Source organism: Oxyura jamaicensis, chromosome 7 (genome assembly GCF_011077185.1).
Source record: "Oxyura jamaicensis isolate SHBP4307 breed ruddy duck chromosome 7, BPBGC_Ojam_1.0, whole genome shotgun sequence".
In the NCBI taxonomy this organism is placed as follows: domain Eukaryota; kingdom Metazoa; phylum Chordata; class Aves; order Anseriformes; family Anatidae; genus Oxyura; species Oxyura jamaicensis.
The window spans coordinates 27,548,553-27,561,365 of record NC_048899.1 but is presented as its reverse complement, the minus strand read 5'-3'; the positions used below and the strand labels follow the sequence as shown (position 1 = coordinate 27,561,365).

Genomic DNA, 12,813 nt, shown 5'->3' with positions numbered 1-12,813 from the left:
CTGTGACTCTGTAGGTCAGATATTAAGGACAGATTTTCATGAATACGGTACATTTGGGGAAAAGAATACTATCAGCAGCAGATGTCAATGAACAGCATTAGGAATAGGCCAGCAAAACAGGCTTCCATCACAGAAAGTTTTGAACCTTGTTCAGGGCAGATCATTAAAAATCCAAAGGAACACATTTTAATTACTATCTTGCAAATATGAAAAAGACAGCAGCAGAAGGGGACATGTGTAACCGGTGAGGGCAAAATGCAGTTGCTGCTGGAATTAGAAAAGAGAAACAGAGAGAGTTTGGTAATGATAGTAACGAACTGATTCCTGACACCTCAGGGGCCTGCTACAGTCAGCTCTCTGCAGGCAGCTTTTCTACTTTGTTGACAAATGCAGCCGTGAAGGCAGATATGCAAGACAGCTCTATACAGGCCAGGTCACCTCCGGCAGGGTTTATTTATGAGCTTGCATCAAGTGCTCTACAGAGTTGCCTACCCTGTTTCTGAGGCAGTGGATTCAGCATGGGATAGTGGCTGAGCAAACAAAACCTGTCAAATCCAGGCTCATCAGAAGCTGGGTTTCTTTGCCCTGCTCTTCTCAGCCCTTCCAGTTTTAGCACCCCAGCTCTGGCAGAACTCTACACAAATACAGCTTGTCCAGAGAGGGCCTCATTCACCTTCATGGGGCTTTCCTCCTCCTTGAACAATGAACAAAGCCAGATATACTTAATACATCTCAGGGACACACAGTGGGTTTGCAATAGCAGTATCTCACCTCACCCTTTTAATTTCATTTCTTCATGCCCTGTGGTTCCCTCATTGTCTGCAGTACCTCAAAGGCATGGTAAACATGTAAATGTGCATTACTATGGAAATAGGAAGACTCAAAGGCTTTTTCCAGTGACAAAGGCTGTTCTGGATGATAAAAGAAGAGGATACTCCTATACAAATATCTTGTATATACATCTATAGAGGGGACTCCTATAACTTGAATAATAAGATTAGATGATCCATATATAAGAAGGCCCTTAAGTTATTGGTCACAATCAGCAAATGCCCACCAAAGTCTGTTGAGACACCTGAGATTTCTGCACAAAATGAATTTCAGAGATGCCATTCTTTCTGTACAAAATAAAAAGCTGTAAAGTTCCCCAAATTCACAAGGTATTCCAGTGAATGCAGTCAGCAAGAAAGAGGTTTGGTTTGATGATTGGCTTCAATCAAGCAGTTGCATTTGAAGTGAAAAATGGATTCTAGACAGAGAGACCAAAGTAGCAAATGGACTTCAGGACAGTCATGCACCACCATGGCATGAAAGAGGTTCCTCCCATTTCAGCAAAATGTTTGGTGAGCAGTGAGACTTTCGCTGCCAAGGCAAGAGAATTTTGCTTGAGATGAAAGACAACCTGGGAGAGTTGTTTAAGGATCTGAAGGATCTCTAGAATGGACTGATGATAGTGCAAACCTCCATGCATTTCAGAAATGCTTTATTCTTCAGATCTGTTTAAAACCTTTCCCCAGTAATGCCTACATCAAGAACACACCTTCTTTTTGAAATAGGGCATATCTTTTAGGAAGACAATCTCTTTCAAAGTAACTGCTTGAAGTGATGGCAAATCCGTCTCATCTACACATAACTTGTTCCAATAGTTAACTATTCTCAGCTGGGGAAGGGGAAGAGGAGGAAGAAAAGATTTTTTGGACTAAATTTAACTTCAGCCTGCAGCTACTGGATCTCAGTGAATTTTCCCATTGACTAGCAAGAGCTTTCAACAACTCTCCTTTTTTTGGAGGCATGCATAAACTACAGTCATGTCATATTTAACACCTTTCAAGATCCCTTACTTGGGGTCACGGTGCCAGCCTGTGCCTCTCCTCCCTCAGCAGAGGTGATCTCCCATTCTCTAGTAAATACCAACAAGTTACTCCACTGTTCTGCAGTGACAGAACTGGCTGGCATCATACTGCAAAGTTTGGAAGTATGGAGAGGAAAGGAGTGAGGAACTAGATGGAAAAAGGTATTTTTCACTAAAATGATTTAAATAAAAAGAAAAGGGAAAAAATTCAAAAGATGCCCCCATGCAGAATGCAACTAATTATATTCCTGCTCATCTGGCCAGCAAAACTCCAGGGGGACTAACTTAGCATCACATCAAGCAGGAGACTGGAGTTAGCAGCTGGCTCAGGTGTCTGCTTAGATATCATTTAAAAGTCAGCATGCCTAGAAGTGCATATTGTGTTCTGCCAAACACCTGGCTTAGGACTTTTTTTCAGATCTGTATTCTCTTGTTTTCTGTTTCTTTTGCTACTCTGAGAAATTAGTAGGATCTTCTGCACCCAACACCGAGTCTAGGGAAACAGAATCAAAGCAAAATCCTCAGCCTGTCTCCTCTTCCAAAGGATGCTCCAGCCATTCTGGTGAATTTCTACCTTGGAGCTGCACTGAGCAGCCTGATTTATCTAAAAAGAACAAAAATGATTTTCTGGTTTTCCACTCTGCAGCACCCATTTTATTTCATGCTAAGGCAAATAAATGCATCTACTACTGTCTTACTCCTTCCAAGATAATGTATAGCAGGTTAAAGTCACAGTTCAGATCTCAGCAGGTTTCAGATTCAAATGCTCATTATATATCAGGGGGTCAGTGTTCAAGCAGAAGCAGAGAAGCACAAAAGTAATCTTCAAGAGACATGAAATTTCTTATATTTAGAAATTCTTTGTAACGGTCACTTTTATTTTTAAGCTTTTAAACAGGCAACCTGCAACTTAGGATACCACTCAAAAGATGACCAGATTTCTAATGAATTTTAAAAAAAGGAAAAAAGAAACAAAAATAAAACAAGAAAAAACACCTGTACCCCCAAACCAACAAACAGTAGATAGTTTAGCTGAGGAAACTTCTGTGTGTGTCCTGCTATCATCAAGAAATTAGGAGAGACAAGCAACTTTGTGAGTCACCATGCTAATGAAGCATGATACATAACACCTCTCTCCCATGAGGGTTTTCCAAAATCTAATAGAAGTATAAGCTTATTCTTCCTTAACTTCCTTCTTGTGGATTTTAATTGGCTTTTTTCCCCTCAGCCTGGCATAAATTTTCACAGAATGTGTAATTTCTAATACTTCGGAGATTTCTACTTCCTTGTCAAATATGTTTGAAGTTTATCTTCCTGTTCAAAATCACTGTGTGTGTGGAAAGGGGGGGGGGGGGGGGGAGAGGAGTATAAACACACCCAGCATAACTTGCTTAGGCTTCATTTCATTAGGACACTCATCTAAAACACTATAAAACTGCACTAAGTTTTCTAGTTTTCACCTTGCAGTGGTTAAGATGAGCTTGCTCATGTACAAACCTTACCAAAGTGTTTCTGGAAACCAAACATTAAAGATAGATCAACATGCACAGTGAGGCATTTCTGTACAAATCGATACAAATTATATTAATAAACTAACATTCACATAAAGAGCTTCTCAAATAAATCCCTCTATAGCTATGATTTTTGAAAGTGCATAGTGACTCCAGGGATATAAAGGGTCCAAGTGAACATGCATGCTGTCTGGAAAAGAAGCTTTATTGCAAATATCGCACAAGAGCAACCAAAAAACCATAAAGCCGTAACACTTAAAATGTTCCATTTTCCATTATTCCTAAATTCTGAACTATTCTATGTTAAATATATACACTTTTTTTCCCCTTCAGAGAAAGGGCAGCTGCTCTTATCAGTGAGTAGTCCAGTAAAGACAGTGGGTGAAGCTGAGTTTTCACATGCATTTTCACGGTATTTCAAATTGTACTTTCAACACTTGTCTGGCATTTCTGTCCCCTCTAACACAAGTACAGAATTAACTGTAAAGTTAACCAACTAGCTCCTAACTAATGGAGAGTCTCTGAAGAGGCAGAGAATGGGAGATAGTTGTGAGGTGTCCTTAGCAAATTCATGCAACATCCAGGCAAAGCTAAGCTCTGAAGCTAAGGAAGGCTTTGAATGTCCATGCCATAAGTCTAAAACTTCTTATGGAGACCGAACCAAAACCTACAGAAGCCAAAGGAAGTCTTTTCATTGACATTAAAAAACTTGGGACACAATATAAAAGAATATTAAGGTACCTAAAATACAATGTTTCATATGAAAAATACAAGTCCTTTTCACAGTACAGATTTCTTGTCCTTTACCTGTCTGTACCTGAATTTTACAGTCTACTCCTGAAATTTCTGCTCTCATGCACATCCATGCACCAACTTCCTATAGCTTTTACTCATCCAACTCAATCAATGGAAACTTTCAAACAAATAAAAACAATTTAGCAACAAAGATTTTTGACAACCTATCCCAGCAACTTGCTTTAGCCAGATATCTTGTCTTTGGTTCAAACAAAAAAATTAAGCTGAAATCAAAAGTTCAAATTCAAGTTTGACTTTCTTTCTCATTTGATTATACTCAAACCATTCAGATTTCTCCAGACATAAATTAGCAGAAGATTTAAGCCTTCTTGCCCTACTTTCAACCCCCAGCTGTCACACGGACACTACCATACACATGTGAAAATTATTACCATTCTTCTCTATCTGCGTCACAGTTGCAAAAATATCTCATATCCAGACAACTTTCTTCCAGTCCACATGCACACTGTTGAATGCCCGGAAGAGATCCTCCCCAGTAAAGATGCTTTTCATTGGCACGGCCAACCCACCAAGCAAATGGCATTCCATCTGGATGAAAGGGAAAGGGGCCCCGCCCCCCCCAAGAGAAAGAAAGATAACTTGATAAGCAAATTGGAATCTCCTGAGAATGAAAAAGAGAATGGAGGTGGACATGTTAAATAATACTGAAAGAAGAGATGCAAACTGGAGAAATAACAAACCATAAACTTTGCCCAAATTCCATTTTAATGAATACATGTTGAGAAAGCAATAGCTATATGGTAATACCACTTGGTTTGAGGACCAGATGTTTCCCCATTGCTCTCATATGCCAAACACCATGACAATCTTGGTGCATTTTATCTGCAAAGACTTTTGACATGCAATCCCAATGCTACTATCTGCACTAGCTGTGTCCAGAGCGTTTGCATGATGCTAGAGGGGAGATCTGATCACTGAAGGAGTCTAAAAGCAATTCTCCTGCCACAACTCACACTGCATAGCTGTCTTGAACCAAAGACCTCCTGCAGAATCTAACCATCGTGAACTAAATTCCAGCTCTTAGATCATGATTTTCATATTAGAATTCCTACAAAGAGTAAACTTCTGAAATAACACAAAAACTCACCTATTACTACAGGCCTAATCCAGCTCCTTTTGAAAATAAGAACAAAATTTGTATCAGTTTCTAAGGGAACAGGACTAGGGATTTTAATGTGCTCTCTAAGGGTGAAATTTGCAAATGCTAAGCTTCAAATATTAGAACATCCTGGATTACATAGTCATGTAGGAGATAAGTGGGGAAAAAGATTTCCCTACTTATGAATTAAATTATCTCTGTGAAGTTATTTTCTATCTACAGGAACTCTAAGATCTATGTATTTATATAAAGCCAGGTAGTTTTTCTTTAAATTTCATAATCTGTTTTACATGAAACATTAAATATTAATAGCCAGTTATAGTAAGCAGATTCAAATATAATGAAATCCATGGATTAACATTTTGCTAAAATTGACTTTGTCTTCCAGCTCAGCTAACTTTACCATTGACTTCTTAATCCTTAAATCAAGAAATGTAATCAGTTACACGTACAGGTAGATAACAAATTTAGCAAAACTGACATATCAAGTCTTTCTGATCAAAGAAGCTTGGAAAAATAAACTGCAACACTAATGTAGAAAAATGTATCAATTTATTCTTCTGCTTTAGTAACATTATTAGTAGGAAGCATTCCTCATTATACAAAGCAAGAAAGTATAAAATATGAAATGCAATCAAGGTTAACTGTAGAGTGTAAGGGACTAATTAAAATGAGTTTTAGAATCACTTGGCAAAATTAATTCATATTTGTTTTCCTTCTAAGCTTAGGCTGCTGAACTGTAAACTCATGAAAAAGGGAAAATAAAAATAGGAAGAGTAACTCCATTCTCATGATACCAACAATTAAGACATGAAGATTTTGACCAATACCCAGTGGTACTCATTAGAAAAATCATAATTCTAGAACTTCTAAGTATGCATCTTACAAAAATGTGCACAATCATTTTAGTTCTCCTATTTTTGTCAACATAAAGAATGTTTTCATTTTTTTCTTTTCAGCTGATGTTGTGAGAGTTGAAACAAGTCTGCACTATATTATTGGGAACTTACTTGATAAAGCTTGGAATAGTAATGCTAATTGAATAAAAGGGTGATTTGTCTAGCAGCTGGAATAGGCATTTATACAGAGCTGCTTAATTTAATTTTAAAAGTGCCCTTTCTGGAAAAAATACTTAGATAAAAAATAAATCCTTCAGGCTATCAGCAAATAATAGTATTCATTAATCAAATTCAACCTGTCTTAGATTCTTTTGGCAGAAATCATTACATACTTTAGCATAACAGTGAAATAAACAATAAACAATCATTCACAGGAATTAAGAATGAGCAGTTTTCTAACGTCTTTCAATTTCTGTTATGTATTAGCAAGCAATACTGAGCAAACATACAAATAAGATTTATGATATATACCGAGGAAGTGGAAGAAGCACCACAGTTTGAGACACTTAAAACTAAATTAAATACAGAGCTAAAAACAACAGAACTAAACATTATAAGGAACAATCTTATTTTGTCAAGGGAATAGACTACAAAACAAACAAACAAGCACACACACAAAAAACACTTTTTTTTTTTTTTTCTTTCAAAAATTCTATTTATCAGGCACAATTCTGTCACCCTTTACTCAAGGTGAAAAAAACATTTCTCCCTAAGTAGTCTCTTTGAGATCAATTGTAGTATTATGGAAAATTATGCCCTGATTATTCAAAGCTCTTTTCCGTGTGCTTATTTTTTAACATATGGGAAATTGCAGACCTATTCAGCAAAGCTCTTAAATGTATGGGACTTAAGCTGTGTCTGAAGTGTTTAGGAATTACTGAAATGTATATTGTCTGTCATATACCTGTAATCAAGGGGTAAACATGGATGCAGAAACTAATGGCTGCATAGGTCAACAGAATTCTGCTTTAAAATTTCTAAGCCAAAAAGTCCACTTAATAAAAGTGCTCCTCTTTCTTTATTCTGTGCTTACATTGTACCTAACAATACACTGTTTAATGAAAAGCCTGCTGCACAAACTGAAGTACAATTTTCTATGCATTTTCACCTATTTAGAACTGAAAAAAAAAAAAAATCAGCTATAATAAATTTATTAAGGTTGTATTTGAACTTCATTCTGTGGTTCTTAAGGAGAAAATGTGTGAAACAATCCCATACCAGACAAAGACAACAAGCCTCAGGTGACTGAATCCACCAGTAAAAGAACTAGAGACTAGGTTATTTCAAGTATTTATCCCCGTATTGCTCAGCCTTTAAAAAGTTTTAATTTTGATAATAAAATTCTCAAAAAAGGCAAAGATTTTACATTTCCTACAGAGGACAATAATCATTTCTCTCATGATGCTGTCTGGGAGACTCTACAAACAACTGTGATACTAACATCACCGTTTTTACCAGAATTTAGTATGACATTAAATAAAGGGAGACAGTATTTTGTATCAAACCAAGTACTGCTGCTTATTCACAATGCCAGGCACAAGCTGCAGAAAGCAAGGCTGGTATTGCTGTTTGGGAAAAAAAAAAAAAAAAAAAAAAAATCATCTTCGGTTGACCGTTTTAATGTTTTTTCTACCTGCCTCTACAGCCTGGTCCTCTGTGGTCTGTTGAGCTATTCAACAGCTGAATGTCCAAAATCTGAATGCCCAAATAAGACTTCGGAAACCCTGGCATATACAATACTTAAACACACAGCCAAAAACTCAGTTTCACTCCATCCTGAAAGGCAGAGCGTGAGCTCCTTTTGGATGTCAGTTCCTCAGCAGATCTCCAGTATCTGCTGTATCGATGTGCTTAACTAAACTGTTCATTATTAGTTCCATGAAATCTACTTTAGCAGAAGCAAAGCTGGAACAGACCATACAGTTCATGAGCACAGAGGCTAAGGACTATGAAGAACTGCTGAGACACATAAAGGTTGTTCCTAGTGATCCTTAGAAAGAGATAGGGCTTGAGATCAAATTCACCTGCAGTGCATATCTGGCTCTTGTGGAGACAAGAGTGACTGGACACATATTTGGTGTTCCTCTACCACCTTACTAAAAAATGTCCGTATGCCTAAATCTCCCTTGTACTGTCAATTCCCTAATTTTCTGTATTTGAAGGTATTGATATCGCTAGTGATACGAGTTACTTTACGCTCGCTCGTGTTTTAAATGGCAGACAATGATTTCAAAAATTATTTGTGTACACACTCAGAAGCTGGAGGAGGGGAAGCAGCGGCATTTCCAACAGCATTTAGGTTGAAAATACTATGTATATAGATCCCAAGCAACTTCCAGTTTACTTTCCTATAGGTAGAAACTCCTGCCATTGGCTTTTATGTTTATAAAACATGAGTTAAAATAAGCCATGCATTTTTAACACCATTATACTTGGAATGTCTTTCAAGATTTGTCTGTATCATTTGCCAGGTGGCTTTTGTTATTGCTACAAACAAAAATCTAATGATAGAAATATAACAAGATAAACTAGATCCTGTGTTAAACTCCTGTGCTGTACAACCTTAAATTCTGTCTCCAGTAATTGCATAACCTAACACAGAGAAGGTTTCTGCACTTAGATACTGAAAATACTGAAACAAGTCAGTTTAAGGCCTTTTCCACCATTGCAGCATGTCAATTTATTTGTATCTGTCTGTTGAACTGATGAAACCATATTGCATTTAAACAACATTCTCTTGGCAGTCTTATGTTCAGTTTTCTCTCTGAAGTCAAACTGAGTTAAGCAGAGAATGGAATTAAATCTTATGCCTATATCTTACCGATAAAAGAGCAGACTAATTTACATCTATGCTGTTTTCTCTTAAGTGGAAAGATACACATTATCTAGAGACAATGAAAACTGGGAAAATACTGGTTCTAGAATTGAATGAAGCAATCAAAGACAATTCTTTGCTACAACACTCAAAAACTTAAAATATCTATTTGCATGAATGACTTCAGCAAAATCAGATCCTGCAAATGGCTCACACGGTATCCTGAATGCCAGGTAAAACAATCAGTTGGCAAGTCTATGTAAACTTATGCGTGGCAACGTCAACCTGAATAACTGAATGAAGAGGCCAATCCAGAGGACAAATTATGCTCTCAGATGATCCATTTTTAAAAGGCTTTTGAAGAAAAAAAAATAATAAAAAAAAAAAAAACACAGAGAAGGGAGTAAGAGAATGAGAACAAGGGAAATAGTGATTCAAAGATTCAAAGATATTTTTTGTAAGAGTTTACCATGATTCTTTTCTTTTTTCTCATGGCTTCGATTTGTTTCCATCACATCATTTCTCTAGCTTTTTTAAAGACCTTTTAGAAATTCAACTGCAGTCTAACTTTCTCTAATTAAACTGCAGTCTAACTCTACCCTTTGGCCTTTTCAGGAGGAAAAAAATAAATAAGAAATGTTTATATAGTAATTTTGCTCAAAATTAGGATAAAGGGGAGAAATATTCCATACTGAATGGATAATACAAAATAAAAATTTCTTAGAGTCTGTTTATTCAACAAAGAGGTCTATGGTGCTAATGACTGAATCTGTATTGGTTTAAATGGCAGTTTACTACTTTGGGAGAATAAACTAATCACAGCTTGATACAAACTCAGGCTGTGTTGCATTAACCAGTACATCCTACCCCTTCTTTGAAGCAAGTGCTGACAATTAATGGCAAAACCGAGTTGCTCATAGGTTTATAGACCCTGGTGAGAGGCTCATGGCTCTGCCCCAGCAGGTAAAAAGCAGCACTTTTCTTCTGAGGTGGCAGCAGGTGGTACATCACAACTTAAAGCAAACTCCGGATCAGTTTGTCTTGGAAAAATGTAATGTATTTAATATGGAGTCAAAAATAATGAAAAAATCCACTATGACATGTTTCCTTTGAACATTATTGACTGAGCCACCAAGTTGTTCAATTGTTTTTGTACCACACTACAGTGCTTTTATATGGACACATACTTGTTTTCTGCTTGTTTCTTCTCCTTTCAGTATAGCTATAATGACCATTTAACACTCGCTTCCTTTTACCCACAACTTCCCCCATGCCAACTGTGAAATTAGGTTTTACTGTAATTTTTCTTTCTTTAAGCAGACACCCACATACCACTGCCCTAATTTTCAGAGATGACAAATGCAACTGCACTGGAAACCATAGGAGGTCAAACAGTAGCAAGACAGATGCCATTCTGTACTGAATAGCAATGCTGCTAGCCAATGTTATTAAGATTTCCACTGAATTTAACTTCAATTTGTGGTCAGATCCTGTAATCTTTATTCAGAGCAGCTTTCAAAACCTGACTTAGTTCTGCTAACACCAATGGACCCACTCCCAGGCAAATGTTACCTAGTCACAAAGTCTGACCCTAAAATCTTTTTTTTTCTTTTTTTCTTTTTTTTTTTTTTAAAAAAAAAAAGATTTAAGTGTGGTTAGAATGAGCAGAAGAAAGGCACTACTTCACTGACTTTTTCTTTCTCATTATTCAGCTTTGCTGCCAAGATGCACTGCTACCATACAAAGTCTCAAGCTGAAGTAATTGCTTTAAAAAAGAAAATAATAAAAAATAATAATAATAATAAAAAAAACACATGCAGCAGTATTTGTTGTCTTTTCCCTCTGGAACAGCTGTTATCACACTATGCTCTGTTCTTCCCGAAGTTGTTAAGATCTTCTTGCAGATGAGAATGGGAAGAAAGGTAAATAAACATGGGGTTTTACTTCTAAATTTGACAGAAGTCTAATGAGCAAAACTGCTGAGTTGCAATGACAGAGTTGTTACCATCCTACACTTACTGTATTTCAGTAAGGCGAAATCATCATCAACCTTTGGAGAGAGAGATCTGAAAATGGGGATAGACATTTGACACCCAAATACTTTTATATGATGGGGAAGATTGAATCTACTTCGAGATTAAAATTTTATGCCTAGTGTCTCTGCAGAAGGCCAAAGACAACTGAAAATATTATGAACACTCCGCCAGCTCAGGCTGGGCTGTTTTCTCAATAAATTTCTGGCCAAGTAACAAGTTTCTTGAAAGATCCAAGTGGGCCTTAAGCCAGCAAGAGAGACTATGGGAACAGCTTATGCATACAGGTGAGGAAGAAAACCCAACAGCAACAAAAAGAACCAAAAACCAAAAATGCCTAGAGATGATTGCAGCTTCACATATGAAAAACAAACAAACAAACAAACAAAAACACCACCACCAAACAAACAAAGAAAACATTAGCTTTGAATCCTCAGGAGTTTTGCTTTTGCTGAAGATGGACTGGGTATCCTACACTGCTGAAACAAAGTATTTTACGTTATTTATCTCCCACATTTCATCTCAGCTTCACTCCAAATCCTGTCCCTCTTGCTTTTAACTCTTTTCTTCTCCCTCATTCCACTTTTCTATCTCATTTTCTTTATTAGCCTAACACATTCAAGTAAATTCAGATTAAAAAATCTGTACTGTCTTAACAGATAGGCCCATGACATCATTGCACATCCTTCCTCCGTGCTGGGACCACATCCCTGTCAGTGACCTGGATTCAATTGCAAACGAATAATGGCAATGGGTAAGTCACAATACAACCAGCACGACCCTGCCTAGGCCAGAAGAGCAGGTCCAGCTCAGAAGTCTGGATTTGTTTACCTAAGTCATAGGTGTAGCCAGCAAAAATAATGTAAATAAGATGATGCCATCATTTGTTGTCCTCACACTGCTCATTCAGCTCCTATGTGTTCATTCTCATCTTCTTTCACCAGTACCATCTTACCCATTCCAACTAGAAAGCCATCTCCAGCAGTGGGGGAAACCCTATTTAAGTTTTCATAGAGGAAGCAATTTCGGAGCCTAGAAATACATCACAGTGGATAGGGGGCAATAGTTGAAACATCAAAGGGTATGGATGGTGCAACAAACTGTAAGCCAATCATTTCACCACAAGAAAACAGTTTTCATCTGTTATTCATGGGAATGTTGACGTGACACAACTTTCATAGCACTGCAAAAATTATATTACAAGCAACTGCCCCAGGAAAGACTGCCAGGAAGAAACATTTTACAGCTCATTCATTCACTATGATTTTCTAGGGATAAAACCAGCCAGATGCAACAACTGTTATAAATGGACCTGACTCCAGTGAAATGAGGGTAGCCGTACTGACCTGCACTCACTGAGGATGAGAGTGTTCACAGAAGCACAGACTGTTTGAAGCTGGATGGGAGCTCTTTTAAACATCTAGTCCAGCCCACTACTTCAGGCTGTTCTGAAACAGATTCAACTTGTAAGAACTCCTTAGACAAATTCTGTGGTTGTCCCTGATACAGATAAAAGCACCATCTGCAGGTATGCAGAGACTGAAATAAAGCCCTGAAGGATCTATTTTTTGAGGTGGTAGAAAGGGGAAATTAATTATATATTTGATCCATTTGTTCTTGAAAGAGACATAGCAACAGCTCAAGCTTTTGGGATAGGGTGCAGATGGAGAGTAACAGAGGAACCCTACCTGCAGCACTTTGCACCTCATGCACTCAATGTGGTGCAACAGCAGAACTGTACAGCAAAGCTCACAGATTTGCACAGCTCCCAGTCTCATGGACTCTTAG

The 12,813-nt window shown here is 37.4% G+C and overlaps 1 protein-coding gene across 4 annotated transcripts in view; it reads right to left on the bottom strand.

The window, feature by feature from the left end:
- CNTNAP5 (contactin associated protein family member 5) overlaps positions 1–12,813 on the bottom strand; it is a 287,334-nt gene that overhangs the window by 55,686 nt on the left and 218,835 nt on the right. For all 4 annotated transcript variants that reach the window (XM_035332452.1, XM_035332454.1, XM_035332451.1 and 1 more), the window contains one exon: positions 4,551–4,707. In XM_035332452.1, the coding sequence (XP_035188343.1) occupies positions 4,551–4,707 (157 nt within the window). The remainder of the gene's footprint in view (positions 1–4,550; positions 4,708–12,813) is intronic.